This window comes from Salvelinus fontinalis, chromosome 13, assembly GCF_029448725.1.
Source record: "Salvelinus fontinalis isolate EN_2023a chromosome 13, ASM2944872v1, whole genome shotgun sequence".
NCBI classification, from domain to species: domain Eukaryota; kingdom Metazoa; phylum Chordata; class Actinopteri; order Salmoniformes; family Salmonidae; genus Salvelinus; species Salvelinus fontinalis.
This window is the reverse complement of record NC_074677.1, coordinates 25,944,763-25,963,261: the sequence shown is the minus strand read 5'-3', so window position 1 is coordinate 25,963,261 and position 18,499 is coordinate 25,944,763. Positions and strand designations below refer to the sequence as shown.

Genomic DNA, 18,499 nt, shown 5'->3' with positions numbered 1-18,499 from the left:
TGGAAACAAGTGTGATCCCCCCTCCTCAATATTAAAGGGATAGATCACACGAATTACAAAATGACAAATTGGTTTCCTTACACTGTAAGCAGTCTATGTACATCAATCTGATTGACGATGGCGTACGATTAAGATGGGACCGAAGAGGATGGCTGACGTTTTACATGCTCCTTATCCAACTGTGCAATTATGTGAGTTTTTTTGCATTGTTTGTAACTTATTCTTTTACTTATTTTGTACATAATGTTGCTGCTACCGTCTCTTATGACCGAAAATAACTTCTGGACATCAGAACAGCCATTGCTCACCTCGAACTGGAAGAAGCTTTTGCCTATAATGAGTCGGACGAGGATATACTGCTTTCCAGGGAACAGGCCCAAATCCACGTCATTTGCGTGAAGAAAGTACGGAGGAAAAGGGGGAGTAGGTCGGGCTGCCGGCTGAGAATCAGTAGGCGAGCGAGTAAACTCCCACTGCCATTCGTTCTACTGGCTAACATTCAGTCATTGGAAAATAAAATTGATGACCTACGATTATGATTATCCTAACAACGGGACATTAAAAACTGTACTCTCTTATGTTTCACAGAGTCGTGGCTGAACGACGACGCGGATAATATAGAGCTGACGGGATTTTCCATGCATCGGCAGAACAGAGAAGCTTTGTCTGGTAATACGAGGGGTGGGGTTGTGTATCTATTTGTCAATAACAGCTGGTGCACAATGTCTAATATTAAAGAAGTCTCGAGGTATTGCTCGCCTGAGGTAGAGAACCTTATGATAAGCTGTAGACCAGATAATCTACAAAGAGAGTTCTCATCTATATTATTCGTAGGTGTCTATTTACCACAACAGATGCTGGCACTAAGACCGCACTCAACCAACTCTATAAGGCCATAAGCAAACAAGAAAATGCTCATCCAAAAGTGGCACTCCTAGTGTCCAGGGACTTTAATGCAGGCAAACTTTAATCAGTTTTACCAAATTTTTACCAACATGTCACATGTGCAACCAGAGAAAAAAACTCTAGACCACCTTTACTCCACACACAGAGATGCATACCAAGCTCCCCCCAGCCTCCAGTTGGCAAATCTGACCATAATTCTATCCTCCTTATTCCTGTTTTCAAGCAAAAACTAAAGCAGGAAGTACCAGTGACTCGCTCAATACAGAAGTGGTAAGATAATGCGGATGCTACGCTACAGGACTGTTTTGCTAGCACAGACTGGAATATGTTCTGGGATTCATCCAATGGCATTGAGGAGTATACCATCTCAGTCATCGGCTACATCAATAAGTGCGTCCCCACAGTGACCATACGTACATATCCCAACCAGAAGCCACGGATTACAGGCAACATCAAGGATTGAGCTAAAGGCTAGAGCTGCCGACTTTCAAGGAGCGGGACACTAATCCGGACGCCTATAAGAAATCCCGCTATGCCCTCAGACGAACCATCAAACAAGCAAAGCATCAATACAGGATTAAAATTGAATCCTACTACACCGGCTCTGACTCTCATCGGTTGTGGAAGGGCTTGATAACTATTACGGACTACAAAGGGAAACCCAGACACAAGCTGCCCAGTGACGCGAGCTTACCAGATGACATAAATGCCTTTTATGCTCGCTTCGAGGCAAGCAACACTGAAGCATGCACGAGAGCATCAGCTGTGAGCAAGATCTTTAAACAGATCAACATTCACAAAGCCACAGGGGCAGACAGATTACCAGGACGTGTACTCAAAGCATGCGTGGACCAACTGGTAAGTATCTTCACTGACATTTTCAACCTCTCCCTGACTGAGTCTGTAATATGTTTCAAGCAGACCACCATAGTCCCTGTGCCCATTGAAGCGAAAGTAACCTGCTAAAATGATTACCGCCCCGTAGCACTCACGTCGGTAGCCATGAAGTGCAATGAAAGGCTGGTCATGGCTCACATCAACAGCATCCTCCTGGATACCCTAGATCCACTCCAATTCGCATACCGCCCCAACAGATCCACAGATTACGCAATCTCAATCACACTCCACACTGCCCTTTCCTACCAGGACAAAAGGAACACCTATGTGAGAATGCTGTTCATTGACTACAGCTCAGCGTTCAACACCATTGTGCCCTCGAAGCTCATCACTAAGCTAAGTACCCTGGGACTAAACACCTCCCTCTACAACTGGATCCTGGACTTCCTGACAGGCCGCCCCCAGGTGGTAAGGGTAGGCAACAACACGTCTGCCACGCTGATCCTCAATACTGGGGCCCCTCAGGGGTGTGTACTTAGTCCCCTCCTGTACTCCCTGTTCACCGACGACTGCGTAGCCAAACACGATTCCAACACCATCATTAAGTTTGCAGATGACACAACAATGGTAGGCCTGATCACCGATAACGATGAGTCAGCCTATAGGGAGGAGGTCAGAGACCTGGCAATGTGGTGCCAGGACAACATCCTCTCCCTCAATGTGAGCAAGACAAAGGAGCTGATTGTGGACTACAGGAAAAGGCGGGCCGAACAGGCCCCCATTAACATTGACGGGGCTGTAGTGGAGCGGATCGAGAGTTTCAAGTTCGTTGGTTTCCACATCACCAATGAATTATCATGGCCCAAACACACCAAAACAGTTGTAAAGAGGGCACGACAAAACCTTATCCCCCTTAGGAAATTGAAAAGATTTGTCACGGGTCCCCAGATCCTCAAAAAGTTCTAAAGCTGCACCATCAAGAGCATCCTGACCGGTTGCATCACAGGAGCGCCAAGTCTAGGACCAAAAGGCTCCTTAATAGCTTCTACCCCCAATCCATAAGACTGCTGAACAATTAATCAAATGGCCACCGGACTATTTACATTTGTTTTGTACACTGCTGCTACTCGCTGTTTATTACCTATATCTATTATCTATGCATAGTCACTTCACCCTACATGTACAAATTACCTCAACTAACCTGTACCTCCGCACACTGACTCGGTACGGTATTATTTTTTACTTGAGTTTATTTGGTAAATATTTTCTTAACTCTTCTTGAACTGCACCGATGGTTAAGGGCTTGTAAGTAAGCATTTCACTGTAAGGTCTACACTTGTTGTATTCGGCGCATGTGACAAATAAAGTTTGATTTGAATTCATGCTTTGGGTTTGTTTACCTGGCCACTGTTTCAAATGCTATTTTTTTTTCCATTTATGGTACAAATGGTACCTATATTAGCATGTTTGCACTTCATGACCAAATCATAATTAACTTCATTGAGTAACACAATACATTTTTAGATACTTTAGGATGATTTGGCCATGAAGCTTGAAAATGATCAAATAGGTACCATTGGCTTGCATTAGATTTGTGCCACAATACTAAAAAGTTTGTATTTAAAACAGTGGCCAGTTAAAAAAAAACAAAGCATGGACTGTTGTCATAACTTGCCCATAAACGGCTAACAGCGTAAGGAAACAAACCTAATAGAATCGAAAGCACCATCTAGTGGTCAAAATCTGGTTATATCAGGTTGTATGACGGGACATAAACCTCATAACTTCAATGCCTAATTTCTCTGAACAGGGAAAAATAACTATCCACAAAATCGCTGGGAATACATTACATAGTATGAAGAAACAATACTCCATACTACTTGTCAGACAGAGAACTGATACTCGATACTGGTTGTTGAGGTGGAATTGGCGTGGGTGGCTTGACAATTTTTGTTTGTTTGCTCATGTCTTACTCATTGGTAGAAAAAAGTTTGTTCCAAATTGGATGTCCAGTACTATATTTATTGAATATTATATGAATCCTATGAATTAAAATGGCCAATTTGGGTGGAATCAATTAGCTTAATTTCTCAGATATCAAATTATATTTCAACAAAATAATGTTGCAGGAATGCTAATCGTATCTGTTTGTAACTACAGAAACGATTTCACAACAATCTGAGATTGTTTCTTTTACTTTTTGAGATGGAACGGCCCACTGGGGGTGGGCTAGCCTTATCGCTATCATCGGGGTGGCACGTGAGGGTGTTACCATAGTAATCAACCTGTCTTATTTGTCACATACAACATGCAGCATCGAGGTGTGTGTGCTTGTGTGTGCGTGTGCCTAGGTTTAGTCCTTTTTAGTTTATGGTGAGCTTATTGAATTAACACAGGGCTGCTAAACCCAACCCATGGCATGGGTTGTCTGTTTGCTGTGTTTTTGTGGCCTTCTTTCTCCTTTCCATATGCCACCTACATATACAGTACAAGTCAAAAGTTTGGACACACCTACTTACTCAAGGAGTTTTTCTTTATTTGTACTATTTTCTACATTGTAGAATGATAGTGAAGACATCAAAAATATGAAATAACACATATGGAATCATGTAGTAACCTAAAAAGTGTTAATCAAATCAAAATACTTTAGATTATTCAAAGTAGCCACCATTTGCCTTGATGACAGCTTAGGACACTCTTGGCATTCTCTCAACCAGCTTCACCTGGAATGCTTTTCCAACAGTCTTGAAAGAGTTCCCACATATGCTGAGCACTTGTTGGCTGCTTTTCCTTAACTCTGCGGTCCAACTCATCCCATCCCATCCCAACTCCTCAACAATCTCAATTGGGTTGAGGTCGGGTGATTGTGGAGGTCAGGTCATCAGATGCAGCACTCCATCACTCTCCTTCTTGGTCAAATAGCCCTTACACAGCCTGGAGGTGTGTAAGGTTTTGTCCTGTTGAAAAACAAATGATAGTCCCACTAAGCGCAAAACAGATGGGATGGCATATCGCTGCAGAATGCTGTGGTGGAAATCTGTCCTTTGGTCTGACGAGTCCAAAATTTGGTGTCTTTGTGAGACGCAGAGTAGGTGAACGGTTGATCCCCTACTCTGATAGCCCTATTTAGTAAAATAAGATCATCCTATTTGTTAAAAGACCAAGTCCATATTATGGCAAGAACAGCCAAATAAGCATTCAATTAGAATTCAAGTGTGCCTTGAATTCTAAATAAATCACTGACAAGTGTCACCAACAAAACAACCCCACACCATCACACCTCCTCCTCCATGCTTCCTTGTGGGTGTAATATTTGTGTTGTGGAGAAATGACCAGGCAGGAGACGGGCGTACAGTTAGTTTCGTTTAGTCAAAAAGCTCCTCGTGCTCTACAGCCCCCGGCCCGATAGTGTGCATGTGCATTTCCTATTAGGTGTAGTAACATAACACTGCCATAATACATTACTGCTTAGTAACAGCATAGTATCTAATATAAACAGATGTAGATCACAGATACTACAGTGGGAACTACACATGCGGAGATCATCCGTTCACCTACTCTGTGTCTCACAAAGACACCAAATTTGGACTCATCAGACCAAAGGACAGATTTCCACCACAGCATTCTGCAGAGATATGCCATCCCATCTGTTTTTCACTTAGTGGGACTATCATTTGCTTTTCAACAGGACAATGACCAAACACACCTCCAGGCTGCATAAGGGCTATTTGACCAAGAAGGAGAGTGATGGATGTGTGCCTTGAATTCTAAATAAATCATTGACAGTGTCACCAACAAAGCAACTCCACACCATCACACCTCCTCCTCCATGCTTCCTGGTGGGAACTACACATGCGGAGATCATCAGTTCACCTACTCTGCGTCTCACAACTCATCAGACCAAAGGACAGATTTCCACCGGTCTAATGTCCATTGCTCGTGTTTCTTGGCTCAAGCAAGTCTCTTCTTCTTATTGGTGTCCTTCAGTGTTTTTATTTAATTTATTGAACCTTTATTTAACTAGGCAAGTCTTATTTACAATGGTTTCTTTGAGATGTGTCTGTTACTTGAGCTCTGTGAAGCATTTATTTGGGCTGCAATGTCTGAGGCTGGTAACTCTAATATCCTCTGCAGGAGAGGTAAATCTGGGTCTTCCTTTCCTGTGGCGGTCCTCATGAGAGCCAGTTTCATCATAGCGCTTAATGGTTTTTGCAACTGCACTTGAGGAAACTTTTTCCGGATTGACTGACCTTCATGTTTTATTGTAATGATGGACTGTCGTTCTCTTTGCTTATTTGAGCTGTTCTTGCCATAATATGGACTTGGTCTTTTACCAAATAGGGCTATCTTCTGTATACCACCCCTACCTTGTCACAACACAACTGATTGGCTCAAAAAAAGAAAGAAATTCCACAAATTAACAAGGCACACCTGTTAATTGAAATGCAATCCGGTGACTACCTCAATAAGCTGGTTGGGAGAATGCCAATAGTGTGCAAAGCTGTCATCAAGGCAAAGGGAGCCTATTTTGGTTACTACATGAATCCATTTGTGTTATTTCATAGTTTTGATGTCTTCACTATTATTCGACAACGTAGAGAATATAAAAAATTAAGAAAAACCCTTCAAAGAGTAGGTGTGTCCAAACTTTTGACTGGTACTGTACATACAGTATCACTGTCTCTGTCAAAACTAATACATAGCTGTTTCTCTTTAACACCAGGTGATAGAGGGTATCCTTATAGTTACATGCTCTGTGTTTCTCATACAAAAGCCTTTAGGACTAGATTCATTCTGGACTGTGGAAGATCCGCGTTATAGTGCGATCAAAACTCAAAGGTCATTTCTGAATTAGCCGACATACGCAACGTTTACTGTGAACGCTGCCTTCGCGAGTGCGGAAACATTACCTTTAAATTGTAATTGCGCTTTAGCGCGGGTCTTCCACGGTCCGGATTGAATCTAGGCCTTAGTCTAAGGGATTCAATTGTGGTGCTATCATTGGTGCTTTGGAGGATCTCCCAAATGTAAAGGTACATGCTCCACCATGTTTTGTTGGTTTTACATGCTGTAAATGCTTGCGCACCACAGTGAAATGCTACTTTACACACAAAACATGTTGTGTGTCCCCTCATACCTTCAGTAAATCTGGGCCTATGTTTCCCATACAATAGCCTTTAGTGTAAGGTATTAAAGTGTAGCGCTATGAATGGTGCTTTGGAGGTACTCGAAGAAGAATGTACTTGAAGAAAACATTTATTGAGAACGTAGAAGGTCATCATGTTACTGGTATCCATGCGTGTATCTGAAATGTCACGTCAGTGTGGGTGACCATTTCATGAGCTCTTAATCAGTTGTTGGTGTTAACACAACCACAGGCTCTTGGAAGGGTTGCCAGAAGAAAGCCCTTTCTGACCCCAAGACACAGATGCAAGCACTTGGAGTTTGCCAAACGTCATTTAAATTACAACGGTTTGATTTGTTTGATCTTAGCTAGCTACATAGCCGTCTTTGTATCAAACATAATTGTGTGGTTATTGAGGTTCGCTAGCCAGCTATTTTCGTCCTAACGTAACGTAACGTAGTCAACACTGCTAGCTAGCCAGCTAGCCACCGAATAGCAGCACTGTAGAAACGATTGCATTACAACGGAACGACTTGATTAGTGTAGTGTGTAGTGTTAGCTAGCTACACAGTTGTCTTTGCTATCTTTGATTTGTTTGATCTTAGCTAGCTACTTAGCTAGCTGCATAGCCGTCTTTGTATCAAAGATAATTGTGTAGTTATTGAGGTTCGCTAGCCAGCTATTTTCGTCCTAACGTAACGTAACGTAGTCAACCCTGCTAGCTAGCCAGCTAGCCACCGAATAGCAGCACTGTAGAAACGATTACATTACAACGGAACGACTTGATTAGTGTAGTGTTAGCTAGCTACATAGTTGTCTTTGCTATCTTTGTATCTAAGATAATTGTGTAGTTTTGAGTAATTATCGGTTAGCTAGCCAGCTATTTTCGTCCGCCGCGCTGCCGTTCTCCTACCTAGTCAACACTGCTAGCTAACACTGCTAGCTAGCCAACTTCTACCGAATAGCAGCACTGTAGAAACTTACATTACAACGGAACGACTTGATTAGCGTAGTGTTAGCTAGTTGTCTTTGCTGTCCTTGTATCCATGATAATTGTGTAGTTTAGAGAAATTTAGAGAAATTGTCGAGGTCACCTAGCCAGCTTCACTTTCAACAACGCAGCCACTGCTAGCCAGGCTACTTCACCAGCCAGCAGTACTATTTCATTTTAGTCAATCAGATCTTTTATTTTATTTTATTTTTGCAACGTAAGCTTAACTTTCTGAACTTTCGAGACGTGTAGCCCACTTGTCATTCTAATCTCCTTTGCTTTAGCGTAGCCTCTTCTGTAGCCTGTCAACTATGTGTCTGTCTATCCCTGTTCTCTCCTCTCTGCACAGACCTTACAAACGCTTCACACCGCGTGGCCGCGCCCACCCTAACCTGTTGGTCCCAGCCCGCACGACCCACGTGGAGTTCCAGGTCTCCGGTAGCCTCTGGAACTGCCGATCCGCGGCCAACAAGGCAGAGCTCATCTCAGCCTATGCGTCCCTCCAGTCCCTCGACTTCTTGGCACTGACGGAAACATGGCTCACCACAGATAACACTGCTACTCCTACTGCTCTCTCTTCGTCTGCCCACGTGTTCTCGCACACCCCGAGAGCTTCTGGTCAGCGGGGTGGTGGCACCGGGATCCTCATCTCTCCCAAGTGGTCATTCTCTCTTTCTCCCCTTACCCATCTGTCTACCGCCTCCTTTGAATTCCATGCTGTCACAGTTACCAGCCCTTTCAAGCTTAACATCCTTATCATTTATCGCCCTCCAGGTTCCCTTGGAGAGTTCATCAATGAGCTTGATGCCTTGATAAGCTCCTTTCCTGAGGACGGCTCACCTCTCACAGTTCTGGGTGACTTCAACCTCCCCATGTCTACCTTCGACTCATTCCTCTCTGCCTCCTTCTTTCCACTCCTCTCCTCTTTTGACCTCACCCTCTCACCTTCCCCCCCTACTCACAAGGCAGGCAATACGCTTGACCTCATCTTTACTAGATGCTGTTCTTCCACTAACCTCATTGCAACTCCCCTCCAAGTCTCCGACCACTACCTTGTATCCTTTTCCCTCTCGCTCTCATCCAACACTTCCCACACTGCCCCTACTCGGATGGTATCGCGCCGTCCCAACCTTCGCTCTCTCTCCCCCGCTACTCTCTCCTCTTCCATCCTATCATCTCTCCCCTCTGCTCAAACCTTCTCCAACCTATCTCCTGATTCTGCCTCCTCAACCCTCCTCTCCTCCCTTTCTGCATCCTTTGACTCTCTATGTCCCCTATGCTCCAGGCCGGCTCGGTCCTCCCCTCCCGCTCCGTGGCTCGACGACTCATTGCGAGCTCACAGAACAGGGCTCCGGGCAGCCGAGCGGAAATGGAGGAAAACTCGCCTCCCTGCGGACCTGGCATCCTTTCACTCCCTCTTCTCTACATTTTCATCTTCTGTCTCTGCTGCTAAAGCCACTTTCTACCACTCTAAATTCCAAGCATCTGCCTCTAACCCTAGGAAGCTCTTTGCCACCTTCTCCTCCCTCCTGAATCCTCCTCCCCCTCCCCCCCCCTCCTCCCTCTCTGCAGACGACTTCGTCAACCATTTCGAAAAGAAGGTCGACGACATCCGATCCTCGTTTGCTAAGTCAAACGACACCGCTGGTTCTGCTCACACTGCCCTACCCTGTGCTCTGACCTCTTTCTCCCCTCTCTCTCCAGATGAAATCTCGCGTCTTGTGACGGCCGGCCGCCCAACAACCTGCCCGCTTGACCCTATCCCCTCCCCTCTTCTCCAGACCATTTCCGGAGACCTTCTCCCTTACCTCACCTCCCTCATCAACTCATCCTTGACCGCTGGCTACGTCCCTTCCGTCTTCAAGAGAGCGAGAGTTGCACCCCTTCTGAAAAAACCTACACTCGATCCCGCCGATGTCAACAACTACAGACCAGTATCCCTTCTTTCTTTTCTCTCCAAAACTCTTGAACGTGCCGTCCTTGGCCAGCTCTCCTGCTATCTCTCTCAGAATGACCTTCTTGATCCAAATCAGTCAGGTTTCAAGACTAGTCACTCAACTGAGACGGCTCTTCTCTGTATCACGGAGGCGCTCCGCACTGCTAAAGCTAACTCTCTCTCCTCTGCTCTCATCCTTCTAGACCTATCGGCTGCCTTCGATACTGTGAACCATCAGATCCTCCTCTCCACCCTCTCCGAGTTGGGCATCTCCGGCGCGGCCCACGCTTGGATTGCGTCCTACCTGACAGGTCGCTCTTACCAGGTGGCGTGGCGAGAATCTGTCTCCTCACCACGCGCTCTCACCACTGGTGTCCCCCAGGGCTCTGTTCTAGGCCCTCTCCTATTCTCGCTATACACCAAGTCACTTGGCTCTGTCATAACCTCACATGGTCTCTCCTATCATTGCTATGCAGACGACACACAATTAATCTTCTCCTTTCCCCCTTCTGATGACCAGGTGGCGAATCGCATCTCTGCATGTCTGGCAGACATATCAGTGTGGATGACGGATCACCACCTCAAGCTGAACCTCGGCAAGACGGAGCTGCTCTTCCTCCCGGGGAAGGACTGCCCGTTCCATGATCTCGCCATCACGGTTGACAACTCCATTGTGTCCTCCTCCCAGAGCGCTAAGAACCTTGGCGTGATCCTGGACAACACCCTGTCGTTCTCAACTAACATCAAGGCGGTGGCCCGTTCCTGTAGGTTCATGCTCTACAACATCCGCAGAGTACGACCCTGCCTCACACAGGAAGCGGCGCAGGTCCTAATCCAGGCACTTGTCATCTCCCGTCTGGATTACTGCAACTCGCTGTTGGCTGGGCTCCCTGCCTGTGCCATTAAACCCCTACAACTCATCCAGAACGCCGCAGCCCGTCTGGTGTTCAACCTTCCCAAGTTCTCTCACGTCACCCCGCTCCTCCGCTCTCTCCACTGGCTTCCAGTTGAAGCTCGCATCCGCTACAAGACCATGGTGCTTGCCTACGGAGCTGTGAGGGGAACGGCACCTCAGTACCTTCAGGCTCTGATCAGGCCCTACACCCAAACAAGGGCACTGCGTTCATCCACCTCTGGCCTGCTCGCCTCCCTACCACTGAGGAAGTACAGTTCCCGCTCAGCCCAGTCAAAACTGTTCGCTGCTCTGGCACCCCAATGGTGGAACAAACTCCCTCACGACGCCAGGACAGCGGAGTCAATCACCACCTTCCGGAGACACCTGAGACCCCACCTCTTTAAGGAATACCTAGGATAGGATAAAGCAATCCTTCTGACCCCCCCCCCCCCCCCCCCCCTTAAAAGATTTTGATGCACTATTGTAAAGTGGCTGTTCCACTGGATGTCATAAGGTGAATGCACCAATTTGTAAGTCACTCTGGATAAGAGCGTCTGCTAAATGACTTAAATGTAAATGTAAATGTTAATTGGAATGATGAATGAGTGTGTGTGTGTTTGTGCAATTGTCTGCATGTATGCATGCGTGTGTGTGTGTGTTGTGTGTGAGGTGGGTACCTTGTCTTGACTGATGAGTTCCTGGTAAGGGATATGTGCAGGCAGGTAGGTGTGGAGGAGAGCACAGAATGCAAGGCCATCACTCCAGCTGCTGCTGAAGTTTGTCACATCAATGTTCTACAAGAGAGATAGATGGAGAGAGTGAGAGAGATTCTTCTTCCAGTATCAACAGATGTCTCAATAAGAATTTCGAACAACAATAACGAGATCAAATGAAGCATTTATTAACATAGAGTAAATATGCATAACGGAGAGCATGGAAACAACCTGCTCAACCTTCATTTTCCACAAATATAACACTGACAACTAGCTTAAGTTTGCATTTAGTTCTTGCTCATTCCTCAAGGAATTATCTACTTGGGTCGTTCCACCAAATCAGTGGCTTTTGAGATGTGTAACTTGGTGAAAATAAACTTTTGATTTCACCTAATTTTAACATTGCCATAAAGAACATTCTGTCATGTTCAACTTCATAAAAAACATATTTTCTCATCTCAAGTAAATATTTTTTGTTTTACTATAGTAAGTGCCAAATAAAGTAACAGGGTTGACTGTAACAGGGTTGACGGCCATAAATGCCCCTGTGACAGGGGAAATGGAAGCTTTTTGTGTGCAACAGGGAGGGGCAATTGAATACATGCTTCACAAAAATACACAATTGTTTAAACATTTCTAGCCTGTCTATCTGTGGGTATCAGTGTTGATGTGTAATGCTCGACCTACCCAGTTTTCCGCCACAAAATACCGGAAAATGATCAAAAAGAGTAGAACCAACTCACCTGCTTTTACACTATGACTTGACTATTAGATGTTCAATGTTTCTTTGGAAAAAAATATTTTAAAAGTAATAGTTCATTTAGTTCATTTAATTTCATGGATGGGTTTTCTTGACCTTAAAATGAATCACTAATCACATGAAATAAATAATAATCTTCAGAAATGACTGTCAAACCACAAAATATCTAGGGCTTTATAATGATGGTGAAAACTTGGAGAAATGTTGGTGTTAAGTGGGCTAAAATCACAGTGGGTACACAGAGGAACATGTCAAAATGCAGAATATTTGCTCTTTAGCAAGTCTTTATTCATATAAAAATCGGATTTATTGAATCCTCCATGTGGTCTAAATTAAATCAAACTTTATTTTTCACGCGCGCCGAATACAACAAGTGTAGACCTTACCGTGAAATGCTTACTTACAAGCCCTTAACCAACAGTGCAGTTCAAGACGAGTTAAGAAAATATATACCAAATAAACCAAAGTGAAAAATAATAAAAAGTAACACAATAAAATAACAATAACGAGGCTATATACAGGGGGTACCGGTACCGAGTCAATATTCGGGGGTACAGGTTTGTGGAGGTCATTTGGATGTCCTGGATGGCAGGAAGCTTGGCCCCAGTGATGTACTGGCCCGTACGCAGTGCCTTCTGTAGCGCCTTACGGTCAGATGCCGAGCAGTTACCATACCAGGCGGTGATGCAACTGATCAGGATGCTCTCGATGGTGCAGCTGTAGAACCTTTTGAGGATCTCAGGACCCATGCCAAATCTTTTCAGTCTCCTGAGGGGGAAAAGGTGTTGTCGTGCCCTCTTTACAACTGTCTTGGTGTGTTCGGACCCTGATAGTTCGTTGGTGATGTGGACACCAAGGAACTTGAAACTCTCGACCCGCTCCCCTACAGCCCCGTCAAAGTTATTGGGGGCCTTTTCCTGTAGTCCTCGATCAGCTCCTATGTCTTGCTCACATTGAAGGAGAGGTTGTTGTCTTGGCATCACACTGCCAGGTCTCTAACCTCCTCCCTGTAGGCTGTAGGCTGTCAGACGACACTGTTGTGTCGTCTGCAAACTTAATGATGGTGTTGGAGTCGTGTTTGGTCACACAGTCGTGGGTGAACAGGGAGTACAGGAGGGGACTAAGCACACACCCCTGTGGGGTCCCAGTGTTGAGGATCAGCGTAGCAGACGTGTTGTTGCCTACCCTTACCACCTGGGGGCGACCAGTCAGGAAGTCCAGGATCCAGTTGCAGAGGGAGGTGTTTAGTCCCAGGTTCCTTAGCTTAGTGATGAGCTTTGTGGGCACTATGGTGTTGAACGCTGAGCTGTAGTCAGTGAACAGCATTCTCACATTAAAGTAGCCTCACAAAGCCGCCTGATCTGGTGAGCTTATATGAATGTTGCAGATGTAAGCTCGCGGGATGAGGCGGCTTCACGAGGCTAATATTAAACATATGGAGCAACACACAAATGAAAACTAATGGGGTTGTTTAATCTACATACCCTGTCTATAGCTGATCAATATGCTAGGTCATGTTTCCTACTAAGTGCAATTGGAGAGTTACTTTTATTGCTGGTTGATAGATTTCATTTATTGCATAACTGAAAGCAGTAGGCTGCTCCAGCCGGAGACAACATTGCATGCATTAAAAATGATTGAGGATAAAAACACAGTAAAGCCCACAGGCTTATTTCCATTTTGGTCCTCATTTTGCAGCATGATGACATGTGGGCAAGATCGACACTTCACATGCACTCAGTGCAATTAAAAACAACAACAACAATAGCAATGTACAGCAATTTACAACAATCCATTTGCAACAATCTATTTACAACAATATCTACAGCCCAGAGGTGCCCGTTTAGTCACCTCGTGAGAGAATACCTCTCATCAAACCGCCATGTTTCTTTAATGTTTTTTAAGAGGGTCTTGTCTTATTCCTATAAACCCTTCATCCATATTTAGTGTGTCTTACAGCTGAAACATGCACTGCAGCATGTCCAGGGGATTGTGTGGGTGTGAGCGTGCCTATATGTGTGTTATCCACACACAGCACCTCATCCACCATGTCAAACATATGATAAGAGATGCCAGAGTTCTGAGGAAAGACAAGGGCTTTCTCCATCTTTCATCTATACGCACTCTCCCTGTCACGTTCTGACCTTAGTTCTTTTGTTATTTCTTTGTTTTAGTATGGTCAGGGCGTGAGTTGGGTGGGTTGTCTATGTTCGTTTTTCTATGTTGTGTTTTACGTTTGGCCTGGTATGGTTCTCAATCAGAGGCAGGTGTCGTTAGTTGTCTCTGATTGAGAATCATACTTAGGTAGCCTTTTTCCACCTGTGTTTAGTGGGTGTTTATTTTCTGTGTCTGTGTGTTCCACACGGAACTGTTTCGGTTGGTTATTTCACATGTCGTTTATTGTTTTGTTTCAGTGTTCGATTGTTTTAATAAAGAGCATGAACACGTACCACGCTGCGCATTGGTCCTCCGATCCTTACTACTTACTACTCGTTTGAGGAGGAGGAAGACAGCCGTTACACTCCCAGTCAGATCCCAGTTGGATTGAGAGGTATTTCCTGTGTCCCCCTCTCCCTTCCATGTGCTTCCAGATCCATAGGGGACGTTGGGAACAGGGCACCCAGCCAGAGAGCTTTCTCCCCTGGGTATGATCCCTGTAGGTCCCCCTGAGACCTGACACCCCATCACTCCCCTTTGATTGGCCATCAGATGTCCCCTCTCAGAGCAGGGACCCTGCCTGGACCCAGGACCTTGTCACTTAGTTGTTCCGCTGTCTGTCCAGATGGGCATCTTGTCACAGGGCTTCTGGGAGGACAGGAGAGGCTCAAAGGCTGCACTGCATTCCTTTCTAGTCACCGAACGGTAACCTTGGTTGCATCCCAAATGGCACCCTATTCACTATCTATATACAGTGCAGTACCAAAAGTCTGGATCTAAAAGTAGTGCTCTAAATAGGGTCCCATTTGGGATGTAGACTTTATCAGCAGTGCTCAATAAAAGATGCTGCTGCTGGGTTGAATTTACAGGATAGAAAGAAGCATTTTATTACTACCTAGTGGTTAGAGCAGTTGCTGGATCGAATCCCCGAGCTGACAAGGTAAAAATCTGTCATTCTGCACATGAGCAAGGCAGTTAAGGTGCGGGGGGCTTCCTTAATCGACATCCACGTCTTCGGCGCCCGGGGAACAGTGGGTTGAGATTAAGGTCTTGATTCACATCATCATTGAGATGAAACTCTTGATTCACGTCGTCATTGAGATGAAGCTCTTGATTCACGAGAAACTGATTCAGATTCACTCATTCATCATTTTCTATTTGGGTGATTCCTCACAAAACAAAACAAAACCATTATTTTTGATCCATAGAATGATCCTTTGGACGAACGATTGTTTACATATGCAGTGCCTTCAGAAAGAATTCATACCCCTTGGCTCATTCCACATTTGTGACTCGTTTCCCGGGAAACTAGGCATTTGTTGCACGTCACTACTTCACAGGGGAGCCATTTGAACACAAACTTTAAAAAAAACATCTAAATGTGTTTTTTGGGCAGACATTCCTTCTGAAATACTTTCATGTGCCTTAATTACAAACTTGTATGCCATCTGTAAATACAAATAAAATTGTTAAATTACGAGCCTAGTTGGTTTAGCTACGGAAAAAAGAACCGTCCCGCTAGCCTTGATTGGTTGAGATAATAGATGGGCTGGACATGCCGAGAGATAAGTTCGGATAGGTCTGCCATGTAGCGCGCTTCTGCCTGTAAATCAAATCAAACTTTATTTGCCACATGCCCCGAATATAACAAGTGTAGACCTTACCGTGAAATGCTTATTTACAAGCCATTAAGCAACAGTGCAATTCAAGAAGAGTTTAAAAAAATATATATTTTTATTTTATTTAGCCCCTTTTCTCCCCAATTTTCGTGGTATCCAATTGTTAGTAATTACTATCTTGTCTCATCGCTACAACTCCCTTACAGGCTCGGGAGAGACGAAGGTCGAAAGCCATGCGTCCTCCGAAACACAACCCAACCAAGCCGCACTGCTTCTTAACACAGCGAGCCTCCAACCCGGAAGCCAGCCGCACCAATGTGTAGGAGGAAACACCGTGCACCTGGCTCCCTTGGTTAGCGCGCACTGCGCCCGGCCCGACACAGGAGTCGCTGGTGCGCGATGAGACAAGGATATCCCTACCGACCAAACCCTCCCTAACCCGGACGACGCTAGGCCAATTGTGTGTCGCCCCACGTACCTCCCGGTCGCGGCCGGCTGCGACAGAGCCTGGGAGCTGCGATGCAGTGCCCTAGACCACTGCGCCACCCGGGAGGCCCTCAGTTCAAGAAGAGTTAAGAAAATATTTACCAAATAAACTAAAGTAAATAATTATAAAAAGTAACACAATAACATAACAATAGCGAGGCTATATACAGGGGGTACCGGTAACGAGTCAATGTAATAGTCCGGTGGCCATTTGATTAATTGTTCAGCAATCTTATGGCTTGGGGGTAGAAGATGTTAAGGAGCCTTTTGGTCCTAGACTTGGCGCTCCGGTACCGCTTGCCGTGCGGTAGCAGAGAAAACAGTCTATGACTTGGGTGACTGGAGTCTCTGACAATTTTATGGGCTTTCCTATGACACCGCCTTTATATAGGTCCTGGATTCAGGAAGCTTGGTTTAGTGATGTACTGGGCCGCACGCACTACCCGCTGTAGCGCCTTACGGTCAGATGCCGAGCAGTTGCCATACCAAGTGGTGATGCAACCTATCAGGATGCTCTCGATGGTGCAGCTGTAGAACTTTTTGAGGATCTGGAGACCCATGCCAAATCTTTTCAGTCTCCTGAGGGGGAAAGGTGTTGTCGTGCCCTCTTCACGACTGTCTTGGTGTGTTGGGACTATAATAGATCATGGCGATGTGGACACCGAGGAACTTGAAATTCTCAACCCGCTCCACAACAGCCCCGTTGATGTTAATGGGGGCCTGATCGGCCCGCCTTTTCCTGTAGTCCACAACCTGCTCCTTTGTTTTGCTCACATTGTGGGAGAGGTTGCTGTTCTGGCACCACACTGACAGTTCTCTGACCTCCTCTCTATAGGCTGTCTCATCGTTGTTGATGTTCAGGCCTACCATTGTTGTGTCGTTAGCAAACTTAATGATGGTGTTGGAGTCGTGTTCGGCCATGCAGTCGTGGGTGAACAGGGAGTACAGTAGGGGACTAACTACACACCCCTGAGGGGCCCCAGTGTTGAAGATCAGTGTGGCAGACATGTTGTTGCCTACCCTTACCATCTGGGGGCGGCCCATCAGGAAGTCCAGGATCCAGTTGCAGAGGGAGGTGTTCAGTCACAGGGTCCTTAGCTTAGTGATGAGCTTCGTGGGCACTATGTTGTTGAATGCTAAGCTGTAGTGAATGAACAGCATTCTCACATAGGTGTTCCTTTTATCCTGGAGCGAAAGGGCAGTGTGGAATGCGATTGAGATTGCGTCATCTGTGGATCTGTTGGGGCGGTATGCAAATTGGAGAAGGTCTAAGGTATCCGGGAGGATGCTGTTGATGTGAGCCATGACCAGCCTTTCATAGGACTTCATGGCTACCGTGTGTGCTACGGGGCTGTAATCATTTAGGCAGGTTACCTTCGCTTCCTTGGGCACGGGGACTATGGTTGTCTGCTTGAAACATGTAGGTATTACAGACTCGGTCAGGGAGAGGTTGAAAATGACAGCGAAGACACTTGCCAGCTGGTCCACGCATGCTTTGAGTACACGTCCTGGTAATCCATCTGGCCCCGCGACTTTGTGAATGTTTGTGAACCTGTTTAAAGGTCTTGCTCATATCGGCTACCGAGAGCGTTATCACACAGTCATCCAGAACAGCTGGTGCTCTCATGCATGCTTCAGTGTTGCTTGCCTCGAAGTGAAAATGAAAGACATTTAGCTCGTGTCTGGGTTTCTCTTTGTAGTCCGTAATAGTTTTCAAGCCCTGCCACATCCGACAAGCGTCAGAGCCGGTGGAGTAGGATTCAATCTTAGTCCTGTATTGATGCTTTGCCTGTTTGATGGTTTGTCTGAGGGCATAGCGGGATTTCTTATAGGCGTCCGGATTAGTGTCCCGTTCCTTGAAAGCGGCTGCTCTAGCCTTTAGCTCGATGCAGATGTTGCCTGTAACCCATGACTTCTGGTTGGGATATGTACGTACGGTCACTGTGGGGACGACGTCATCGATGCACTTATTGATGAAGCCGATGACTGAGGTGGTATACTCCTCAATGCCATTGGATGAATCCCGGAACATATTCCAGTCTGTGCTAGCTAAACAGTAATGTAGCATTGCATC

At 45.7% G+C, this 18,499-nt stretch overlaps 1 protein-coding gene across 4 annotated transcripts in view; it reads right to left on the bottom strand.

The window, feature by feature from the left end:
• LOC129868310 (cytospin-B-like) overlaps nt 1–18,499 on the bottom strand; it is a 188,060-nt gene that overhangs the window by 11,460 nt on the left and 158,101 nt on the right. For all 4 annotated transcript variants that reach the window (XM_055942173.1, XM_055942172.1, XM_055942174.1 and 1 more), the window contains one exon: nt 11,368–11,484. In XM_055942173.1, the coding sequence (XP_055798148.1) occupies nt 11,368–11,484 (117 nt within the window). The remainder of the gene's footprint in view (nt 1–11,367; nt 11,485–18,499) is intronic.